Source organism: Actinia tenebrosa, unplaced genomic scaffold (genome assembly GCF_029948245.1).
Source record: "Actinia tenebrosa isolate PJP-AT-01 unplaced genomic scaffold, QUT_ActTen_1.0 PGA_scaffold5__44_contigs__length_20552954, whole genome shotgun sequence".
Taxonomy (NCBI): Eukaryota; Metazoa; Cnidaria; class Anthozoa; order Actiniaria; family Actiniidae; genus Actinia; species Actinia tenebrosa.
In genome coordinates, this window is record NW_028292582.1 from 16,477,774 (window position 1) to 16,498,398 (window position 20,625).

General features: G+C 33.5%; 1 protein-coding gene and 2 non-coding genes across 5 annotated transcripts in view; 2 read left to right on the forward strand and 1 right to left on the reverse strand.

The window, feature by feature from the left end:
• LOC116292176 (uncharacterized) overlaps positions 1-20,625 on the reverse strand; it is a 116,196-nt gene that overhangs the window by 44,178 nt on the left and 51,393 nt on the right. For 2 of the 3 annotated variants that reach the window (XR_016121343.1, XM_031699440.2), the window contains exons 10-17: positions 19,339-19,418; positions 18,883-18,979; positions 17,876-18,367; positions 17,652-17,670; positions 16,445-16,462; positions 13,234-13,305; positions 6,857-6,896; positions 5,139-5,210 (exon numbers count right to left, since the gene is read on the reverse strand). Coding sequence is in view for 2 of the 3 variants with exons in the window: in XM_031699440.2 (XP_031555300.2) it covers positions 5,139-5,210; positions 6,857-6,896; positions 13,234-13,305; positions 16,445-16,462; positions 17,652-17,670; positions 17,876-18,367; positions 18,883-18,979; positions 19,339-19,418 (890 nt within the window). In the remaining variant the exon portion in view is untranslated. The remainder of the gene's footprint in view (positions 1-5,138; positions 5,211-6,856; positions 6,897-13,233; positions 13,306-16,444; positions 16,463-17,651; positions 17,671-17,875; positions 18,368-18,882; positions 18,980-19,338; positions 19,419-20,625) is intronic. The other variant, XM_031699441.2, reaches the window with a different exon arrangement.
• Trnac-aca (transfer RNA cysteine (anticodon ACA)) lies at positions 17,178-17,252 on the forward strand. Its single transcript has one exon. It is a non-coding gene; the product is annotated as a tRNA-Cys (tRNA).
• Trnac-aca (transfer RNA cysteine (anticodon ACA)) lies at positions 17,441-17,515 on the forward strand. The gene has a single exon. It is a non-coding gene; the product is annotated as a tRNA-Cys (tRNA).

Sequence of the window (20,625 nt, forward strand, 5' to 3'; positions counted from 1 at the left end):
AACCCTAAAAGGTAAGCATAGATTAGAAGAGCTGTTACAGCCATTTTTATTTTTACCACTAAAAGGTACAACTGTTCCAGTTGAGTTGGTACAATTGGAAGTGATTTTGCTGATGGCATTTAATCAGCGACTGTACAACCCGTGGTTGAAAAAATATTGCTTGGATTTATGTAAGATCAGGCAAGGTCATGACAAGATTCCTGCCAGAATAATGACATGAACATGACAAAATCCTAACAAGAATCTTGCCAAAACTTGCAAGACTTTGCATTATATCTTAAGGATCTTGCAGTGTTTTGCCGGGATCTTGTCTAGTTTCTTGGGTATTCCTGTAATGGTCATGGCATGAACATGGCAAGATCCTGATAAAAATCTTGCCCCAAAATCTACAAGATTTTGCACAAGATACCCAAACACCCCAAAATATAAATTATAGTCACAAGTAATGTGAAATAAGCACGTTGGCCACCCTTTGGGCTTCATAGGAATAAAATAAATTAAGGATTTATATACAAAGAAATATATGTAGCAATGTTTGATGTTGAGTGTATGACGTCACAGACTCCAAAAAGTAATCGTAAAAATATCATACTTTCGTACTGAATATCGAGAAAACACTTCATACAGTGATTATTGGACCTTTAAAGAGTATTTTTAGGAAGTTTCAGCTGAATCCAAGTTTGAGCGATTTTCGTCGTAGTAGCACTTTAAGGATCATGCAAGTCATTGCCGGAGAATAGATCCTGGCATGCCTTTTTTAAAATTAGCACACACAAAAACCTGGAGAAGTATTATTGATTCCCTTCCCAAGTAATTCCTACCAGTTTTTTTTTATCCTAATAGATACAGCTAATAGTATCTTATAATAAGCTTTTTTAACATCTTCATAAAGATGACTCGAGTGGGGTTTGATCCTACTTAACCTTGCGTGACCTATCCCAACTTTAAATCTTTATTCCTCGTCGCAGAACAACAAAACCCAAAACAATCACTTTACTCATGATTAGAACATTGTTTTAACTTCTAAAGTAACTTGGTAATTAAAAAATTTCCGCCAACATAAATGTATTGGAAAATAATAAATTCACAGATTTAAAGCCTAGACAATGTTAAAAAATGTTTTTCAGCAATGAAGCCCATACAAGGCACGCGAGGCCCTCGAAGTTGGATGATATCTTGGCTCTCTCAGAGGCCCCGTCCACACTATGCCGGATAAATTTGAATCCGCAACTTTCACACCGAAACCGAAAAAAAAATTTCTCCGTCCACACATGAAAGCGGATAAAATGCTTCGCGTCCACACTAGTACGATCAGAGGCGAGAAAAACGCTTCATTGCACATCTGAGCAAAGGCACTAGGACACCGAACGTGGTTGGATTTCTAAAGGGTTTTTTTTTCCTTTCGATTATTTGAATTAAATTAAAGTTATACTTGTTTACTTATCTTGTGTTCATGTTCCTTCACAGGTAGCCCAGGCTTACCGTTAGTGTTGAATAACTGAATCGATCGAGAGACTGACAGACAGACAAAGATTATATGGGTATCATATGGGTATTTTTGAATCCTCATTTTTACGCTTTAGAATAATAAAAATCAAATAAAACTCCCACCGTGTGTGGTTGATATATTGAACAGCCCCGGCATAGTGTGGACAGGGCCTCAGAAAGTCAAATATGCAAAAATTGGTTTTTCTCGTTTTTCTCGGAAATAAAGCGATATTTTGGCAAGTGAAGTATACCACGGTTTATATCGCATCAAGGTCTTCCTAATACTAAAATATGAGCGAATTCGATTTTTCGACTGTTGCCGGCGTATGTTCGATTTTTGCTGACATTCTGTCTTAAGGTAATTCCCTTATTTTGCAATGCACCTTTTTCTGTGCATGCAACTAAATGCATGGAGCTAACACAGTTTATACATTTTTCTTTCGGAAACTAAATAAGAAACATGTTCAAAATCAATTTTCACATTTTTCTCTTTTTTGAGTAGAGAAATTGCGATTTTTATCTGATTCGACTCGGAGAAGTGTCAGTTTTCGACTATTTCGAGGTTTTTTTCAGGATAAATCAAAAACGAGACTGGTGACCCCCATTTTTTATTTCAGATTTTTCATAAATGCGAAGCTCGTCATTATATATCAAAATATGAAGGCCAGTTTATTGATAGAATTTAAAATATTTTGATGGGAATAGTTGACATGAGCAATTTTTGGACGTTCGTAGAGGCGCACATACCTGCATTTTTCACTAACAGTTCAAGAATCATAGACATCCAATGACTTTGATGGATTTAATAATATAGATTATCTAGTAAACTTCAAGAAATAAGTACGTTTTGTTATATGAAAGTACTTTTAACTGTGAATAAAAGTTTTTGATTACGGTTGCTACCGCATTTCACTATAAAACCCATAAATTGACATATTTGGAGAGCATCTAGCGAAAAATCGAGAATGGTGACCCTATCTTTTTATTGCAGTTTTTAAATGTCCATAACATAATTAATGTGCATGCAAAGTTTCAGGACAAAGTTATTGGCAAAATTTCTTTCAAGGGAATTATCTTCAGAACTCAGGTTAAGGAAAGAAAATCATGGAACTGACATCTTTCCCTAAACCCTCCAAGATCTTAATAAGATCTAGTATATTCAAGAGGTGCCTAAGAATATCCGAGAAAAGATTTTGCAAGACCTGACACATCTTTCTTCTGTGTTTCATGTTTGTTCGATGAAGAAAATAAACTAACATTTGACAACCAAAGAAATGTAACAACTGCTTGTGCAGTGCACTGATTAAAGTACTATGATCTATTTACGTCTTGGAAATTCAGTTCCAAAATAAAAACTATATTATAGGGAAAAATCCTATAATAATTGTAATTCTTTAGTTTATTCCTCAGTTGTCCATGCATTTAAATAAAGTTATTTTGTTAAATAGCTACGAAATTTTCCGATATAACGAACACTCTCATTGGTTAAAAGATGACCACGTGACACTAGCTAAAGTCTAAATGTGTCCCGACTGGGAAGTAAGTAATTTATTTCCCGGTCGGGAAATAAATTGCACGTGACAATAATCGTGAAAATAAACAAGTGTACGTGAAAGATGTTGGTGGCGTGATATTTTGCACCAATTACAAAGCGGGAGCAGATATTTTTGCTTGAATTTTCAAGCCCGTAGCAGGGGTAAAATTATTGGGGGGGCTGGTTTTGCCACGCCCCATATGACCGTATCAACTTTTATCAAATTTACAAAACAGCATAATTAATAATTAAAATTCTATATTTTATGGGCAAAAGACCTTCAGCATCGAACATGCTAATATCTATTCAATATAATATAACGTCAGTGCATATGTACAAGCAAAAAATAGAAATTCAACATATGTATATGAAGCACACAGCTGACTTTAAATAAAAAGAACATTATGCTGACAGCATAATGACATTTATGTTGACACATTATACTGTTGTTAGATTCGGTAATCCAACTAGATGAATCCGCATATCTTAAGTCGACCAATAGGATATGATTACTGATATTACGTAGCAGTGATTAAGGTGCGTCTTACTACCACGAGGCCTCTTTCCTATTATTCTCGCAGTCGATTAAGTTCACTATAAAATTATCCCACCTCCACCCCTGCGGCCTACCTGTTGGATTATCGTATTTAGTTATTCTAGGTGTGACGTGTTTATTCTCGCCCCACTTTTACCGAAGACATAGCTTCTTTGGATTTTGGTATTTTGTGCGATTATTATATAGGATTATTGGTTATTAAACTTGCCACTAGCGTCGCCAAAATTATTCCAAAACCAATGTCTCCTTTCTTCTCTTTCGCAAACTAGTGCGTCGCGATGCAAGGCTTGGACGTTAGTTAAACTTTAGTCTAAATAAATTGATAGAACGTTTCGACATAAAAAAAGAACCAGTTACCTTTAATAAGTCTGAGTTGATTTATAAAAGAAGCCGAGAATGAAATCGACAATCTCAGACACGAATTTCTAAGGCCCTGGCTAAACGAGGAAACATGTTCCCAAAATTGTTCCCAAAGGTGGCAAAACTGTCAGGAAACATCGGGAAACATTGTTTTCATGCGTCTTGGAAGCATGACATGTTTCTGCCGCACAGCATGCGTCATTTGCGTCTTGGAAGCAAAATTTGTTGCACGCAGCAATTGTTTCGCATATGACTTAACTTGGAATCGGGGAACATGCGCGCGGGAAACATGTTTTTGGAAACTCGTTTCCTCGTTTAGCCAGGGCCTAAATGCAAATTATATGAAGTATTTGAATGGTTTCTTTCAAGTATGTGCTTTTCCGCATGTCTTGTTTTGAGTTTTCATCATTTACAAATGCCAACTATGTGAACTTTTTTGGGAAAAATGAGTCGCCTCTATCAATTTTAAGATAATAGTGTTTGAAATTTAGCTCGACGTTTACTTAAGAAAAAAAGTTGTGAAATTACTGGGGGGGGCCCAGGGCCTGATTTTCCAAGCAAAACAACAGAGATTTTCCAGTGTTTCTACAGAGCAATTACAGACTTTCATTGAGAAAAAGGATTCGTAAAATGCGAAAAAAGCGACCAAAAATGCTGTTGCTACTCTCCTCTCTTTTTGGTAGAGAAATATAAGACCGTATATGAGTTGTATTTGTAAAATCATTTGTCAGTTTTCATACATTTAGCTTGCTAAATAAAGTTCTTACTTCGTAAACTGACTTCTCAATATTCGGCTTCGCCTCGTGAAACATCGAGACTCTCGGGAAAACAACACTAACTATTTCCCTCGCGATAAGACATTAATGTAAAATATTATATCCTGATAGAATACATTGCACTGCATTTCTCTAAATCCATAAGCCCCCCACCGTAAATTATGTCCCTCCTACCCAATGAGCTCCCCTTCAAACGTGCCTGAAATAAATAAGTCCCTAGGGCTAACTAGAGGATTTATGAGTTTGAACCCCTAAAAAGATGACAAAGTAAACATTTTTAACCCTAAAAGTACAGTTGATCACTTCTACCACTTACAGAAAAGGAAAAACCCACCCCACTCAAGTTGAGGAGCAGACTATGCTAGCAGGATAGAAAAATTAAGTAAGAGAAAATGAAATGCAACAATCAATAATAATATAGTACCTTTGCAGATTTGCTACCACCAAAGAGCATACTCAGACGTCTTAAACCCTTTTCTTGTTGCGGCTTATCTTGCTAAAAAATCATATCCAGTAAAATGATATTTTCAATATATAGAGTTATTTCAATACACCTGGGCCCGGTTGTACTAAGCCTGGATAGCTCTATCCGGCGGATAAATCCTTATCCAGTCGATGAGTCGATGCCGTTATCCAATTAAATTAAATACTGGATAAGATTTATCCATTGGATAGCGCTATCCAGGCTTTGTACAACCGAGACCTAAATCACAAATGAAAAGTTGAGTTTTCTTGGACGTCAATCAAAGGGGGTTTCTTTTGGATATCTTTGGATATCGACTCCGAAATTCAAATAACTTTACAAATCAAGCTTCGAAATTCGGAGCCGATATGCTGTGTAATTTTTGAGAAAAGTTATCCAGAGCAAGAAATTTGCAGCGACAAGAAGCATGAGATAAGAGCAACAGGTTTGCAGGTGTTCACGTGGGTCAGTGTAGAAACCAATAGGAATGATAGAAACCTTTTCGATGGATGTCCACCAAAACTCAATCTTTCGTCTGTAATGAAGATCTAGTTGGTCGCGTGTGACTTAGAATCGCAGTAAAGATGTAAAAAGAATAATGACAAAGCAAAAAAGGTCGTAGCCCTCCTCCTTTTATTCAGTAAGAATTTCATGACCCTCCCTTTAAGCTATCAAGTTAACAAGAAAACACATTTCGTAAAAATAAAGAGGTTGACATTCCATTGCACTGCTATGAGCTGGCCAAGACAACATTCATGACATGGAAATGGGGCAATGCTGTACACTGCCGTCAATCAGATAAGGTACTGAACAATTTATTTGATTGATGGCAGTCTTGCCCGATTTCCAAATTGAAACTTTTCCGGTAGTAAGAAGATGAGGAAAAAACAAATTTTCTTTTTTGGAAATTTTCTCAGATCACAACTAGTTATTTAGTAGAAATTTCATTATGATTATAAAAATTCTGGGTCAAAATGAATTCCTCGTTCCCCAAAAATATACCTCTGCAGGTTTTGTAAACCAAAATGTACTGTCTTACTGATGAAGGAAGAAAGGTCATGGCTCTTAAAAATCACTTTTGTTGAACTCTCGGCATGTTGTAAGAGGTTGACTGGACTGGACTGACAAAACATGGACTGACAAAACATGGACTGACAAAACATGGACTGACAAAACATGGACTGACAAAACATGGACTCACAAAACATGGACTGACAAAACATGGACTCACAAAACATGGACTCACAAAACATGGACTCACAAAACATGGACTGACAAAACATGGACTCACAAAACATGGACTCACAAAACATGGACTGACAAAACATGGACTGACAAAACATGGACTCACAAAACATGGACTCACAAAACATGGACTCACAAAACATGGACTCACAAAACATGGACTCACAAAACATGGACTGCACAAAACATGGACTGACAAAACATGGACTGACAAAACATGGACTCACAAAACATGGACTCACAAAACATGGACTCACAAAACATTAAAAAAATTATAGATTTAAATATTATGATTGAGGAATCAAGACTTTCAGATTAGTAAAATCGCTTTAAATGGTAACTTATTTTTACCAACCTTTTACAACATGCCTGAACTCTCAGGTCAATGTTAATATATCTAGACTACAGATAACGATTGTTACACTGTATAATACCTCTTTTGTAGGCTCTTCTGAGTCTTCACTGTCATCAGGGCTGATTAAAAAAAGAATGTGAAGGATAGATATTAGATAAATTATTCTAATTTAAAACTGGTGAACAAAATGGTAACAAACCGGCTTCCCCATGCAAGCTGGGAATCTAATGGTGATGCAGAAAATGTGATTTGTTAAAATTATGTTACCTTGTATTAACTGGTATTGTCTTGCCTTACACCAGGTTTGATTCCTGGACTGGGCCATATGCTAGTTCAGTTACTTAGATGTGCTACTGACTCATTCAATTTTTTCTATCCTTGAATGTAATTATGATACAAATGTTTAGGTTTTGCTAAATAATATAAAATGGAAGTGTAATGCAAAGTGTTGAGCTTGTATACTTCCTCCTTTTTTTATTTATTTGGTAAATTCAGTGGTGATTTTTAGTCAATTATACAAAATAACATCGTCATCCTCTATCAGATGCCCTGACATGCATGACAAGAAACAGTGAGATATCATAAGACTTTCAACTACACCCTGATTCACAATTTGGAACGTTTATATAACCTAATCTTAGTATATTATGCAAAGTTTCATTCAAATAGCAACATTTAAAATGGTTCCAAGAAACCTTCTGCTGTTTGTTTATGAAACTATTTTGATTTTATTTCGATATAGGGACACAGTAACTATGACAGGGCCATGTTTTAAGCATAATGCAATAGACAGTTTTCTCGTGGTTGCGTGCACATCCAACTTGACGGGGGAAAAACACAGAAAAACGAAAATTCAGTGAAATTGAGAAATCGGTTTCTATATTCAAAGAGGAGAATAAACAATTTTATGAATTATTTTTGAAAAAAATGTCATAGCAATGCATGATAAAACTCCTCATAAAGCTCGTGTTCTGGTGTCGTGGCCCGTCAAGTTCCTTAAATTTGGATGCGCATGAAACCTTAAAAAATGGCCTAGTACATAAAATTATACATTTTACTCATTAACTGGCCTCTGATTGCTATGATTTATTTAATAAACCTTTCCGGAATTGAGCAAGGGACTGGGAATAAATGTACATATATCAAACTCACACTAAACAGGGGTTAAAAAATGGTCGGTAAGTCGCCAGTCATGATGATCGGCCAAATTAGTTTTAGCTCGCTCATACCTAATTTCTGGCTTAACATTATGGGTCAATGTGACCATTGAGGGAAATTTGACTGGACAAGCACCAATTCTGGCCAGATATTGTCTATTGTCTGGCCAATATTTCAATAAAATAAAAATAAAAATAAATAAATAAATAATATTTTTTATTTTTTTATTTTAATATTTTAAGCCCTGCTCAAGTCATTAATAGTATACAGTCAATTCAAAAAATGTTGTCGTCGACCAACTCAAGCCTACGCGACTGGACCGAAAGGAACTGTGGGTAGTAATCATTATAAACCGAGTTGACTCCATAATTTTATCTGACTAGTTATGCCTGGTTTACAGCACGAACCTTCGTTGGCGAGGAGGAAGGAGACGTTATTTTAATGCCTTCATATTTTCGGAATTGTGAACTAAATCATAACTACTTTGTTTTTCTTTCCCTAAACCCAAAGACATGCATTTTAGGGATTGTTTCTCGCCATTATTATCTTATTACTAGTGGGAACAATTAATTCATAACGAATATATTTAACCGCTTTAGTGATTTTTACCCATATTCCTTTCGGTGCAGTCGCGTATGCTTGAGCCGGTTGACGACAACGTTTTTTGAATTGACTGTATGAGTTTGAGGATGTTTGGGCTAATATTAGTAGGCTTTAAACAAATCAAAACTATTTATGTGTTTGATTGTAGGTTAGTTTAAAATTGAAAATTAAGTTGTATTTCAAATAAAAACATAACAATTCTGTCAACATATCTTCAAAAATTGGAAGCTTGGGTTTTACATTTTTGTTTATTTTTTAAGGAAAATACAATTATTTTTACTTTCATTTTCACCACAATCTACATTACTGCTATTGTGCAAGACTTCATATATTTTAATAGAATGATGTGATTGATATCAAAGAGTTAACAGGAATATTAATTACTTAACAAGAAGCTCTTCAAGGGTAATTGTTTTAACAACTTTATCATGAGATCCTATGCTTCATTAAGAATTTACATTAAGGAGTTTTAAAACATGATTATTATAGCTAAAAACTTAAAACACAATCATTTAGGAAAATAATTTTTTTCTGACTTAAGGAAACTTCAATATCTTGGTTTTATACGAATTAATAACATAATTTAAAAAATTTTTTAATTTATTTTTTTATACTTTTTAATTCATGCTATCAACATCCTACCAACACTGATTTGATGTATTGTTTATTTTTACCATCCTTAGGGCAAATCCTAGTATTGAACCTGTGACCACAGCCGTAAGAGGCATGAATTAGCTTAATTTGCAACAAATGCCCCATTATGTGCTAAAAAACTATTGGTATAAAAAGGCAATTAGTACAACTAATATATATATATATATATATAGTTTTAGAGCTAAGATATGTATAGATTAGAATACACTTTTTTGAATAACTTAGCCTATATGGGCCTAATTGGAAAGAATCTCACTGCTTAATTGGTTCACCCAATAAAGATTATTATATATATATATATATATATATTATGTGCTAAAATTATTGCTAAAATTATTGGTATCAAAAGGCAATTAGTACTACTTATATATATAATATATATATAGTTTTAGAGCTAAAATATGTATAGATTAAAATAAGCTTTTTTGAATAACTTAGCTTATGTGGGCCTAATTGGAAAGAATCTCACTGCTTAATTGGTTCACCCAATAAAGATTATTATATATATATATATATATATATATACATTATGCGCTAAAATTATTGCTAAAATCATTGGTATAAAAAGGCAATTAGTACTACTTATATATATTTAAAACACTCATTAATAATTCATAAGCTTATGATCCAATTGGAGCCACCATACACGTCACGTGCATGAACCTTTATACCCGATAAAGTCCTCTTCATTAGTATTCAAGTGATTTTATATAAAGACACATGTGATCGTTATATAAAGACCACTCGAATACTATGCGGATGACTTCATCAGGGATGAAGTATACATCCAAGTTTAGATGAAGACAGAGTTTCATCAGGTCATAGTCAACCCTAATGATCTTTGACTAACGTGCCTGCCTTTCCCTTGGCATGCAATATCCGACGTGTGGGAGCTTCTATTGAATCTGGTTGCGCATGCCCGTGACGTCAAATCCCTATCGAAGTATAAAAATTCATGTTCGTGACGTGTATGGTGGCTCCAGTTGAACCAAAATCTTATAAATTGTTCATGAGTGTTTTAAGCAGTTCAAAAAACTCGTAGATCGTGTTTTATCAGGTATAAAAGCACTCGGCTACGCCTCGTGCTTTTATACCTGATAAAACACTCCTACTCGTTTTTTAAACACTACATATAATATATATATAGTTTTAGAGCTAAAATATGTATAGATTAGAATACACTTTTTTGAATAACTTAGCTTATATGGACCTAATTGGAAAGAATCTCACTGCTTAATTGGTTCACCCAATAAAGATTATTATATATATATATATATATATATTATGTGCTAAAATTATTGCTAAAATTATTGGTATCAAAAGGCAATTAGTACTACTTATATATATAATATATATATAGTTTTAGAGCTAAAATATGTATAGATTAAAATAAGCTTTTTTGAATAACTTTGCTTATGTGGGCCTAATTGGAAAGAATATCACTGTTTTATTGGTTCACCCAATAGAGATTATTATTAATTGTTATATATACATATACACGGCCACTTGCAAAAATTATGGCCGCTTCCATATACAAGTATATCAAAAACATATCAAAAATTTTGGGATATCTTTACTGATATTTTTTTCAAGTTGTCTATCACTAGACTATATTTTGTGCTTTTTTCTCTGAACTGCTGCTGCATACTATGTGTTTCAAATGACTGCACTAAATGGTGTAAGTATCTGTCACAATTTACAATACATTTTAAAATGCATAGTATTATTGTTTATTTCACATTATCGTTTATTTTAATTTATTCCTTCGTTACTTAATAATTTTCTTACTGAAATAAATCTGGTTTCAATTAAGTCCCTAAAATTTAAAAGACAAATTATATTTAGTTTATAAGTTTTAAATTCCACACAAACAACGCAGACTAATGAACAGTTAGATAAATATAATACGAAAAATCTTAATGGGAGTGTCAATACAGCAAGAAGGCAAATATCGGCCAATATAACCAGTAATCAATTAAATGATGAAATTCATGAGATGAGATATATGCTTGATTGCAAAATGGATCATGAACTAAGATCATGATTCATTTCAAGACAGATGGGAAACTTATATCACGATTCAATATGAGACAAATGATGAATGACATCATGATTCATTACGAGAAAGATGATGAAATGACGATCATCACAAGACAAAGATGTAATAACATCATGATTCATTACAAGACAGATAATGAAATGACATCGTTATTCATTTCAATACAGATGATGAAAATTAATGACATCATGCTCTATTACAGACAGATAAGGAAATGACATCATGATTCATTACAAGACAGATAAGGAAACATCGTGATTCATTACAAGACAGATAAGGAAATGACATTATGACTCATTACAAGACAGATAAGGAAATGACTTCATGATTCATTACAAGGCAGATAAGAAAAATGACATCATGATTCATTACAAGACAGATAAGGAAATGACATCATGATTCATTACAAGACAGATAAGGAAACATCGTGATTCATTACAAGACAGATAAGGAAATGACTTCATGATTCGTTACAAGACAGATAAGGAAATGACATCATGATACATTACAAGACAGATAAGGACATGACATCATGATTCATTAAAAGGCAGATAAGGAAATGACATCATGATTCATTACAAGGCAGATAAGGAAATGACATCATGATTCATTACAAGACAGATAAGGAAATGACATCATGATTCATTACAAGACAGATAAGGAAATGACATCATGATTCATTAAAAGACAGATAAGGAAATGACATCATGATTCATTACAAGACAGATAAGGAAATGACATCATGATTCATTAAAAGACAGATAAGGAAATGACATCATGATTCATTACAAGACAGATAAGGAAATGACATCATGATTCATTACAAGACAGATAAGGAAATAAAATCATGATTCATTACAAGGCAGATAAGGAAATGACATCATGATTCATTACAAGACAGTTAATGAACTGACATAACGATTCATTACAAGACAGATAAGGAAATAAAATCATGATTCATTACAAGACAGATAAGGAAATGACATCATGATTCATTACAAGACAGATAAGGAAATGACATCATGATTCATTACAAGACAGATAAGGAAATGACATCATGATTCATTAAAAGACAGATAAGGAAATGACATCATGATTCATTACAAGACAGATAAGGAAATGACATCATGATTCATTACAAGACAGATAAGGAAATGACATCATGATTCATTACAAGACAGATAAGGAAATAAAATCATGATTCATTACAAGGCAGATAAGGAAATGACATCATGATTCATTACAAGACAGTTAATGAACTGACATAACGATTCATTACAAGACAGATAAGGAAATAAAATCATGATTCTTTACAAGACAGATAAGGAAAGGACATCATGATTCATAAGAAGACAAGTAATGAACTGACATAAAGATTCATTACAAGACAAGATATTGAAATGACATCATGATTCATTACAAGACAGATAAAGAAATTATATCATGATTCATAAGACAAATAATGAACTGACATAAAGATTTATAACAAGGCAAGATGATGAATGGCATCATGATCTTTTACAAGATTTTACTGGGAGTCAGGATGTATGGCATAGTGTGTAAAACGCTTGCCTCTCAACTCCGAGGTCTGGTGTTCAAACATTAGTTGCCCTATGAGAGCCGTGGGTTGCTTGGTTCTCTTTCTGACTCCAAAATGACATGATCATGATTCATATAAGACAAATGATGCAATGACATCATATCAAATAACATCATATGATTTAGTACATCAAGATAGATGGTGAACTGACATCATGATCCATTCAGAGACAGATGACAAAATGACATCATCATGATTCATAAATAGGCTGAAAGCCTGACTTACCTTTAAACTATTTTGATTTTAAAATAAGTTTACCTTGGGGTTAAATGATGTACAAATGATTATAAAAATAAGTATTTTAACGGTATGAACTATTATAGTATCATAAATTTCTAATAACATGATGATACTACTAAATCTGATAGTTAAAATTACTTACTTATCAAGGAAATCCAAGAGGGATATTTTCTCATCTCTAGAGGTTTTGGTGTCAGGTGAGGCAGTTTCTCCCCTGATGATTACATAAGCATGACCATTTTACAGAAAATTAAACAGATGTTCCATAAATTCTATGGGTATGGTAAAGTGAAACCGCAAAATCAATATCAGTAGAGTTCCAATAGTAAGAGTACCAGTGCATTATCAGTAGGGTGTCCTAGTGAGTTTTTGGGTTAGTCATTGGAAGATTGTTGGTCTACAGGTTAAAGACCCATTGCCACTTACCGTGATGCACAGCGGTCACAGATGAATTTTGTGGTCCATGAAATTCAAAGATTCACATATTGAATAATAACGTCATATTATATCCTTTTCCGACATAGCACTAAGGCACAAAAATTATTCTTTTACATTGTTTTACGGCTTTAGGGACTATCTAAGAGTTTATTCAAAAGGTCAGAATTGTTTTTTCAATGGTGACACGATTCAAAATGTAAACAAATTGTGATGCATCACGGTAAGTGGCAATGGGTCTTTAACAGTAGAATGTTGGTAGGTCAATGGTAGTCAGTAGCTGGCCAGGTCAAAATTAAAAAAGTTTCAATTGCCATTTGCAGAAACGATTTGTTGTTTTGGTTTAAAAAGTTGACACCAAGGATTATTGGATGCTTGACCTTGTTTATAGCAAAAATAGTGATCACTGGATTTTGAGCAACTGTGATAGACCTTTTTCAACCCCCAATCATTTCTGCAAAATGTCAAATTGGCCACTTTAGAAACAAGCAAGAGACTGGGACAAGTTTTTGTTTTGTACTCTTTTTAGGAATAAACTTTAATGTGGTTTTTAGAAAGGATCTCAAGATTAGTAAGTCTGGCAAATTTGAACAAGATTAGATGAAAAGAACAAGAATTATTGCTTTCAGAAAATGTAAAAAATTTACTAATTATTAGATCAAAATTCAAAACTCATCCCAGTCTCCTGCTCATTTCTAAAGTGCCCAATTGGAACTTTTATCAACCACCTACTTTGGTTTGGAGGACTTAGCTCCAAACATATTTAGCCAAAAAATTATTTTTTTATTTGCCTGATGCTTTGGCATGAGTTTAATGCATTAAATATGTTACTATTGCCCCTATAAAACATGGGAAATCGTTGTTCTAAGAGCTTCAATTTCAAAATGTTTGGGAGGTGAGGGCATTGCCCCATGTGTTAGATGCATATGAAATATTCCAATCTGTCTCCAGATTTGGAAGGTTCTGTATGAAATTGGTGCCATTCACCATGCATTCCATCAAATTATCCATTAAGTAATTATGATTAGAAATTCATTTAATATTGGAAAAGATCAAAACACATGAACATGATGATTTTCCAAAAACAATAACAATTACCCCAAAAAATTTATAGCTGGGGCTTGTAAGAAAAAATGTGCTAGGTTTAAAAAAACATTGTGGCTGCAAGTTAGACAGGAACTTATAGGTTGTCGGTAAGACAATGATATGATGTCTGAGAGGGTTAATTGTAAGGTTTTGGATGATACTTTACTGAAACTGACTTCTATACGTCTATTACCTATTTCATGGCCTGTAATTCTGGACTATTAACAAAACTACAGGACGACTTAAGGTAATTCCCTTGTTTTGCACTGCACATTTTTCTGCGCATGCAACTAAAAGCGTGGAACTTTCAGGCATTTTTCTTTTGGAAACTAAAGTAGAAGCATGTTCAAAGCCAATTTTCATTTTTTTTCATTTTTTTGAGTAGAGAAATTGCGATTTTTATCTAACTTGTCCCAGTTTCCACTTGGAAAAAAGCCAGTTTTTGACTATTTTGAGAGGTTTTTTCAAGATAAATCAAAAACGAGAATGGTGACCCCCATTTTTTATTTCAGATTTTTGATAAATACGATGCTCATCATTATATATCAAAATATGAAGGAAAGTTTATTGGATAGATTTTGAAATATTTTGATGGGAATAGTTGACATGTGCAATTTTTGGAAGGCCGTAGAGGCGCACATACCTGCATTTTTCACTAATAGTTCAAGAATCATAGTCATCCAATGACTTTGATGGATTTAATTGTAAAGATTATCTAGTAAACTTCCATTTATGAGTATGTTTTGTTTAACTGTGAATAAAGGTTCTTGATTACAGCTTCCAGTTGCTACCGCATTTCACTATAAAACCTGTAAATTGAAATTATTTGGAGTGCATCTAGCGAAACAAGGAGAATGGTGACCCCATATTTTTATTGCAGTTTTTAAATGTCCATTACATAGTTAATGTCCATGCAAAATTTCTTTCAAGGGAATTACCTTAAGGCTGAATACAAACAATGTACTTCAGTTGAGAGAGAGACATAAAAGAATGCATACCGCTCGTGAAGCTCAAGATTTGGCCTGAGCCTTGCGTTAGTTTGTTAAATCAAAGCTGCTGGTTCATTAAGAGCTGTTACAGACTATTGATTATTGGTTTCTCACCAGATATTAAATTCATTACAAGTAATAATAGGAAGTTAAGCAATCAGTGCAATATGTCTATAAGTGAAATGTAACATTATTTATATATACATATATAAATATATATATATATAACAGATTTAGTCATTGCTTTTAGCTTTTCCATCAATCTGCATAAATATTGCAAATCATAATATTAAAAGAAATATCAAAACTTAGATATGGAGATCATTAATTAAGTTTAATTTATTATAATTATCTCTCACAAATCTAAACATAATTTAATAAAAGTCAACTTCTGAATCAGTATTCTAGATGATCAGACATTATATTTCATAACTGTCACTATAATCAATTAGTTATGTTAACACCTAGAAGCAAGAGTTGTTCTTTGTCAAATTAACAGCTAAAGGTTTCAAGTTACCATCCTTATTTTTTCCCAAATCAGTGATATTATTATTGTTAATCTTGGCGTTAGTAGCAATGATATTGTAGACAAAGTTATGCTAACACAGCAATGAAGTTGAAGTATACTAAGAGCTATATTTGAGAATCATCTAACATATCATAATGAGATGCTGCATTTTTAGGTGCAAAACAAATAATTAACATATATTTCCACACAAAAAAATATTGTTTAAGGGTATATGAAGTTCAAAAAAAGTATTTTCTAATAAATTTAAAAAGTAAACTATTCTTACAGGTCTAATCATTGATTATTTAAAAGCATTTTGTAATATTTTTACTTACCCAGCATTTATTGCTCCTCTGAAAAGAAAAAGTCAAAAATGTTTTTAAGTTGTATATTTAATTGTTAAGGAATAAAAATTCCAAAAGTTACTAAACAAATGGAATATATATTTTAATTACAGAAATCTTTTCTGGATGCCTCCACAGACTAAATTCCACAATTCTGCCTGGGTAGCATTGTGGAATTTTTCCACAGGAATGCTAGCAGATGCCCATAAAGGTCTCTAAACTTGTAAGGTCCTTAAGACCTGGGTAGCATTGTGGAATTTTTCCATTTTGATGGATAGGAATTAGGAAGGAAAAAAAAGGAAAAAGATATAAAGGTAAATTACTATCAGTAATAGGTATTAATAAGTCTTTTAAAGTTAGTACTTTATTTTAATAGTCAATGAAGGAATTACAGTGAAGTCACCGGTGAGTCCAGGGCAAAATTAATCTAAAATGCCTTTCAAATGTTTTATAGCGCTTTATTACTGCTTAATAAATTATATTTGTTTGACAATTCCCTTAAGTAGTGAACAGCCTTCAACTGTTGTTGACCGAACCAATTTGGGCGTCTCAAGTCTGAGCAAGCAAATTTATGGGTGACTTCACTGGCTACCCAAGCACTATAACTTATCTATATTTCTATATCTTCATGTATTTCATAAGTGCTATGCGGTCCACATATTCTCATCTTTGCATCACAATTACCGCTACCTAACAACTATTTCACCCCGGCCTGCTCTCAGTCTGACCTCTAGCTCAGCTGGTAGAGCATCGGTAGTACAATTCCGAAGGTCATGGGTTCGATTCCCAGCGAGGTCAGAAATTAATTTTATCGAATTTAATTCCAAGGGTCTTTCGCCAGGAATAACCTCGTTCCCAAGCACTTTAACTTATCTATATTTCTATATCTTCATGTATTTCATAAGTGCTGCGAAGTCCACATATTCTCATCTTTGCATCATAATTACCACGACCTAACATCTATTTCACCCCAGCCTGCTCTCAGTCTGACCTCTAGCTCAGCTGGTAGAGCATCGGTAGTACAATTCCGAAGGTCATGGGTTCGATTCCCAGCGAGGTCAGAAATTAATTTTTCCGAATTTAATTCCAAGGGTCTTTCGCCTGGAATAACCTCGTTCCCAAGCACTTTAACTTATCTACATTTCTATATCTTCATGGCTACCCAATGAATTGTTTTGAAATAAAATATTTAACTTACCCATCTCCTGAATCAACACCTGAATAAACACAAAACATATTAAGTTAATATTTCATAATACATAAGTGATGTCCATGGGTACGAAAGTTTACTCAATATTGTAAAAAGTGGATTTCAAACAAGTTGTTCAAGCTTTGAATTAACTGAATTTAAATATACATTGCAGGTGCCACACAAATTCTTGCACTAGTTAAAAGTATGTAAACAATACTCATCCCACTTACTATCATCCAATTTGAGGTTGGCTAAGCAAGAATATGAATATGACTTTCCTTGCATGCTAACAATATTAGCATTTCTGCTACTTGAGCCTTTGTGGAACTTTTCATGATTTGGTGTTTCTTCTTGTGAATGTTTAATTGAGTCAATTATATCAGCCAGTTTGTTACTTTCTTCTTCCTTCGTTAAGTGTTTAGGAAGATCAATAACTTGAGTTCTACTGCGAGATGGTTCTCTAGTCTTTCTTATATACTCGGTGCTTGTTAGATCATCCAGACTTGAACTGACCCTATCATGGAAGCCAGATTTCCCATCATCTTTTATCTTCTCACCCCAACTTCGCCTTCGCATATCAGATGAGTCATCAACATCTAGATAGGTGCTTTTGTCAAGATCTTCATTAATGGAGTTGCAAGATATTTCTTTCTCATTTTTCGTATTTATCATTCCTGCCATTTTATCACTGGGAGGCCTTTCCTCTTGCTTTACAGGTTTGCCTCCATTAAACAAATAACCAACACAAAATATTTTTAATTTGACATCAAATTTGCATTCTCATCAGTTAAAAAAAGTAATGCCCACTTCTTATAGGTTGTGATTGGCTGAGCTATTACACCCACTTTCAAAATTAATTACGTGATCTAGATGTCTTCAGACATTTGGAGTTTTGGCTTCCGTAAATCAAAGTTGGCATGGACTACGTTTAAAGAAATCACCGCTCAACCAATCAGAAACAACTATTCCCATGGCGATTATGTTAATCGAAGTATTATAAAAGCTTAAGAAAATGCCATTCAATAAATATTCTTGAGTTTGTTTTCATACCTGATCTTTAAGGTTATGGATTTGTTGCACTTATTTCGAATCAGTCTAGGCTCTTACAAACATTATTTTTAGCAATGATTGACAATTACAACAATAAACTCAACAAAAAAAAGGAAAACGAAGTCAATAATATTATTTGATCTATAGCACAGCCATTAACTTTGTGACAAAGATCTCAGAAACTTACCAATTATCATATGAGCTTGTGTAATGTCTTGACCTCTGAATGATGGACAAGATAGTCGACGCATTTGCCTCCTGTCTGCAGGCCCTTTTGTCCCAGTCTTTTTTTTAAAATACATCAGACAAAATGTCAATATGGTACCTAGTTGGCAAGATTAACCCCTTTCATACCAAGGACATATAAATATGTCAACAAATATTTGACTGAGCTACCCCAGACATATACATGCAACTTTGGTACTCATAAATTATCTCAGTCTATAATTCCTAGTCATTGCTGGTGATTGTGATAACAAAAAATCTGTGCACTGAGAATGAACTGACTGCTTAAAATAATATAGTACTGGTCTTGGTGTTTAGCACATGTCCCTTTGAACGTATAGGAAACAATACAAAATGGCTGCTTGGAACACTGGGAGGGAAGGTGTTTTTTTTTAAACTCTTGTTTAGCTTTTCATACCTCTCTATGATTTCTTTGTGAAGTGACACGAAGCCTTTGAATCTCCTCATTTATGTCTCTTAATCTCTTAAGATTTTGCTCTAAAGAGAGTAAAAGAAGATTAGCATGTACACTGCCATCAAATAACATACAAGAATATTTGATGTCAATTTTCTAAAAGTTGAAACACAGGTGTTATGATTAATTTTCACTCTATAGAGATTGACTATTGGAAACCATTCTTCAATATAGCATTTTAATCAAGACCAGACGCCATGAAAAAAGTTCTTTGAAACATAATCTACCAAGAGACAAAAATCATGTAGATGGTGAATCACAAGAAAACAAACAATCAATATTTTACACACCTGTGTAATTAGGGTTTTAGAAATACTTTATTAAATAAATTAGTTTTGAATTTTTTGTTGCTCAGGGTTAGCCTTGCTTTCATGTTTCACTGTTTTCAGTGAAGGTACATGGCATTTCAAAATGTATCGTTTAAGTTGTGCATTCTTTATTCCTTTACCATTGGTATTTGCAAATATTTGGTGCTGAAATGAGACTATCCATGAGTCATGAGTCTGCAATCATGGAACACAGCTGTATTTTATGAATTCAAACAAGACGCTCCTGGAGCATGCACTGGGTTGCCTATTTATCCTTTTTCTGTTTTTTAACATCCAAACAATTTGAGGTGGAATGAGACTCAATTAGTAAAAGGATTCATGCAAATAAGCAGATGGAGTGGCTGAGAAACCACATTACATTACTGACATGATTACTCTCCATATTGTATTACGGCACTAGAATATTGACCTTGTACAAAAAGTTGTATCTAAAGATGAAATAAATATTATTTATCTCAGGAACTGTAAATGGCCAAATAAGCAACATAAATTTGTTTAGAAATGTGTTTAATAAATATATGGTTATTTTTTCGCTAACTGTTCTGAAGTTCTTGATCTCTCCATTATTGATTATATTCTCCAAATGTGGTTTTTTAAAATATGCAAATCAGTGATTCACAGAAGTGGGATGAAACTGGGTTAGTTAAAGGATCCAAAACTTAGCGAAAAGTATTTTACAGCCAAAGTTACCAGCTCTATTACAGCGTAGTATTTAAAGATATATTCATGTGCCTTTAATTATTAGCTAAAGACTGAAAGCCGTATTTCCCTTTAGGCTATACTAGCCCAGGAGATTGAAGCCAGAATACTGCTGACTGAGTAGCTGTATTAATACTAATAAATATCTGAATTACAATCCTAGAAATCTTCTTTTACCACTCAATTATATTACTTCTAAACC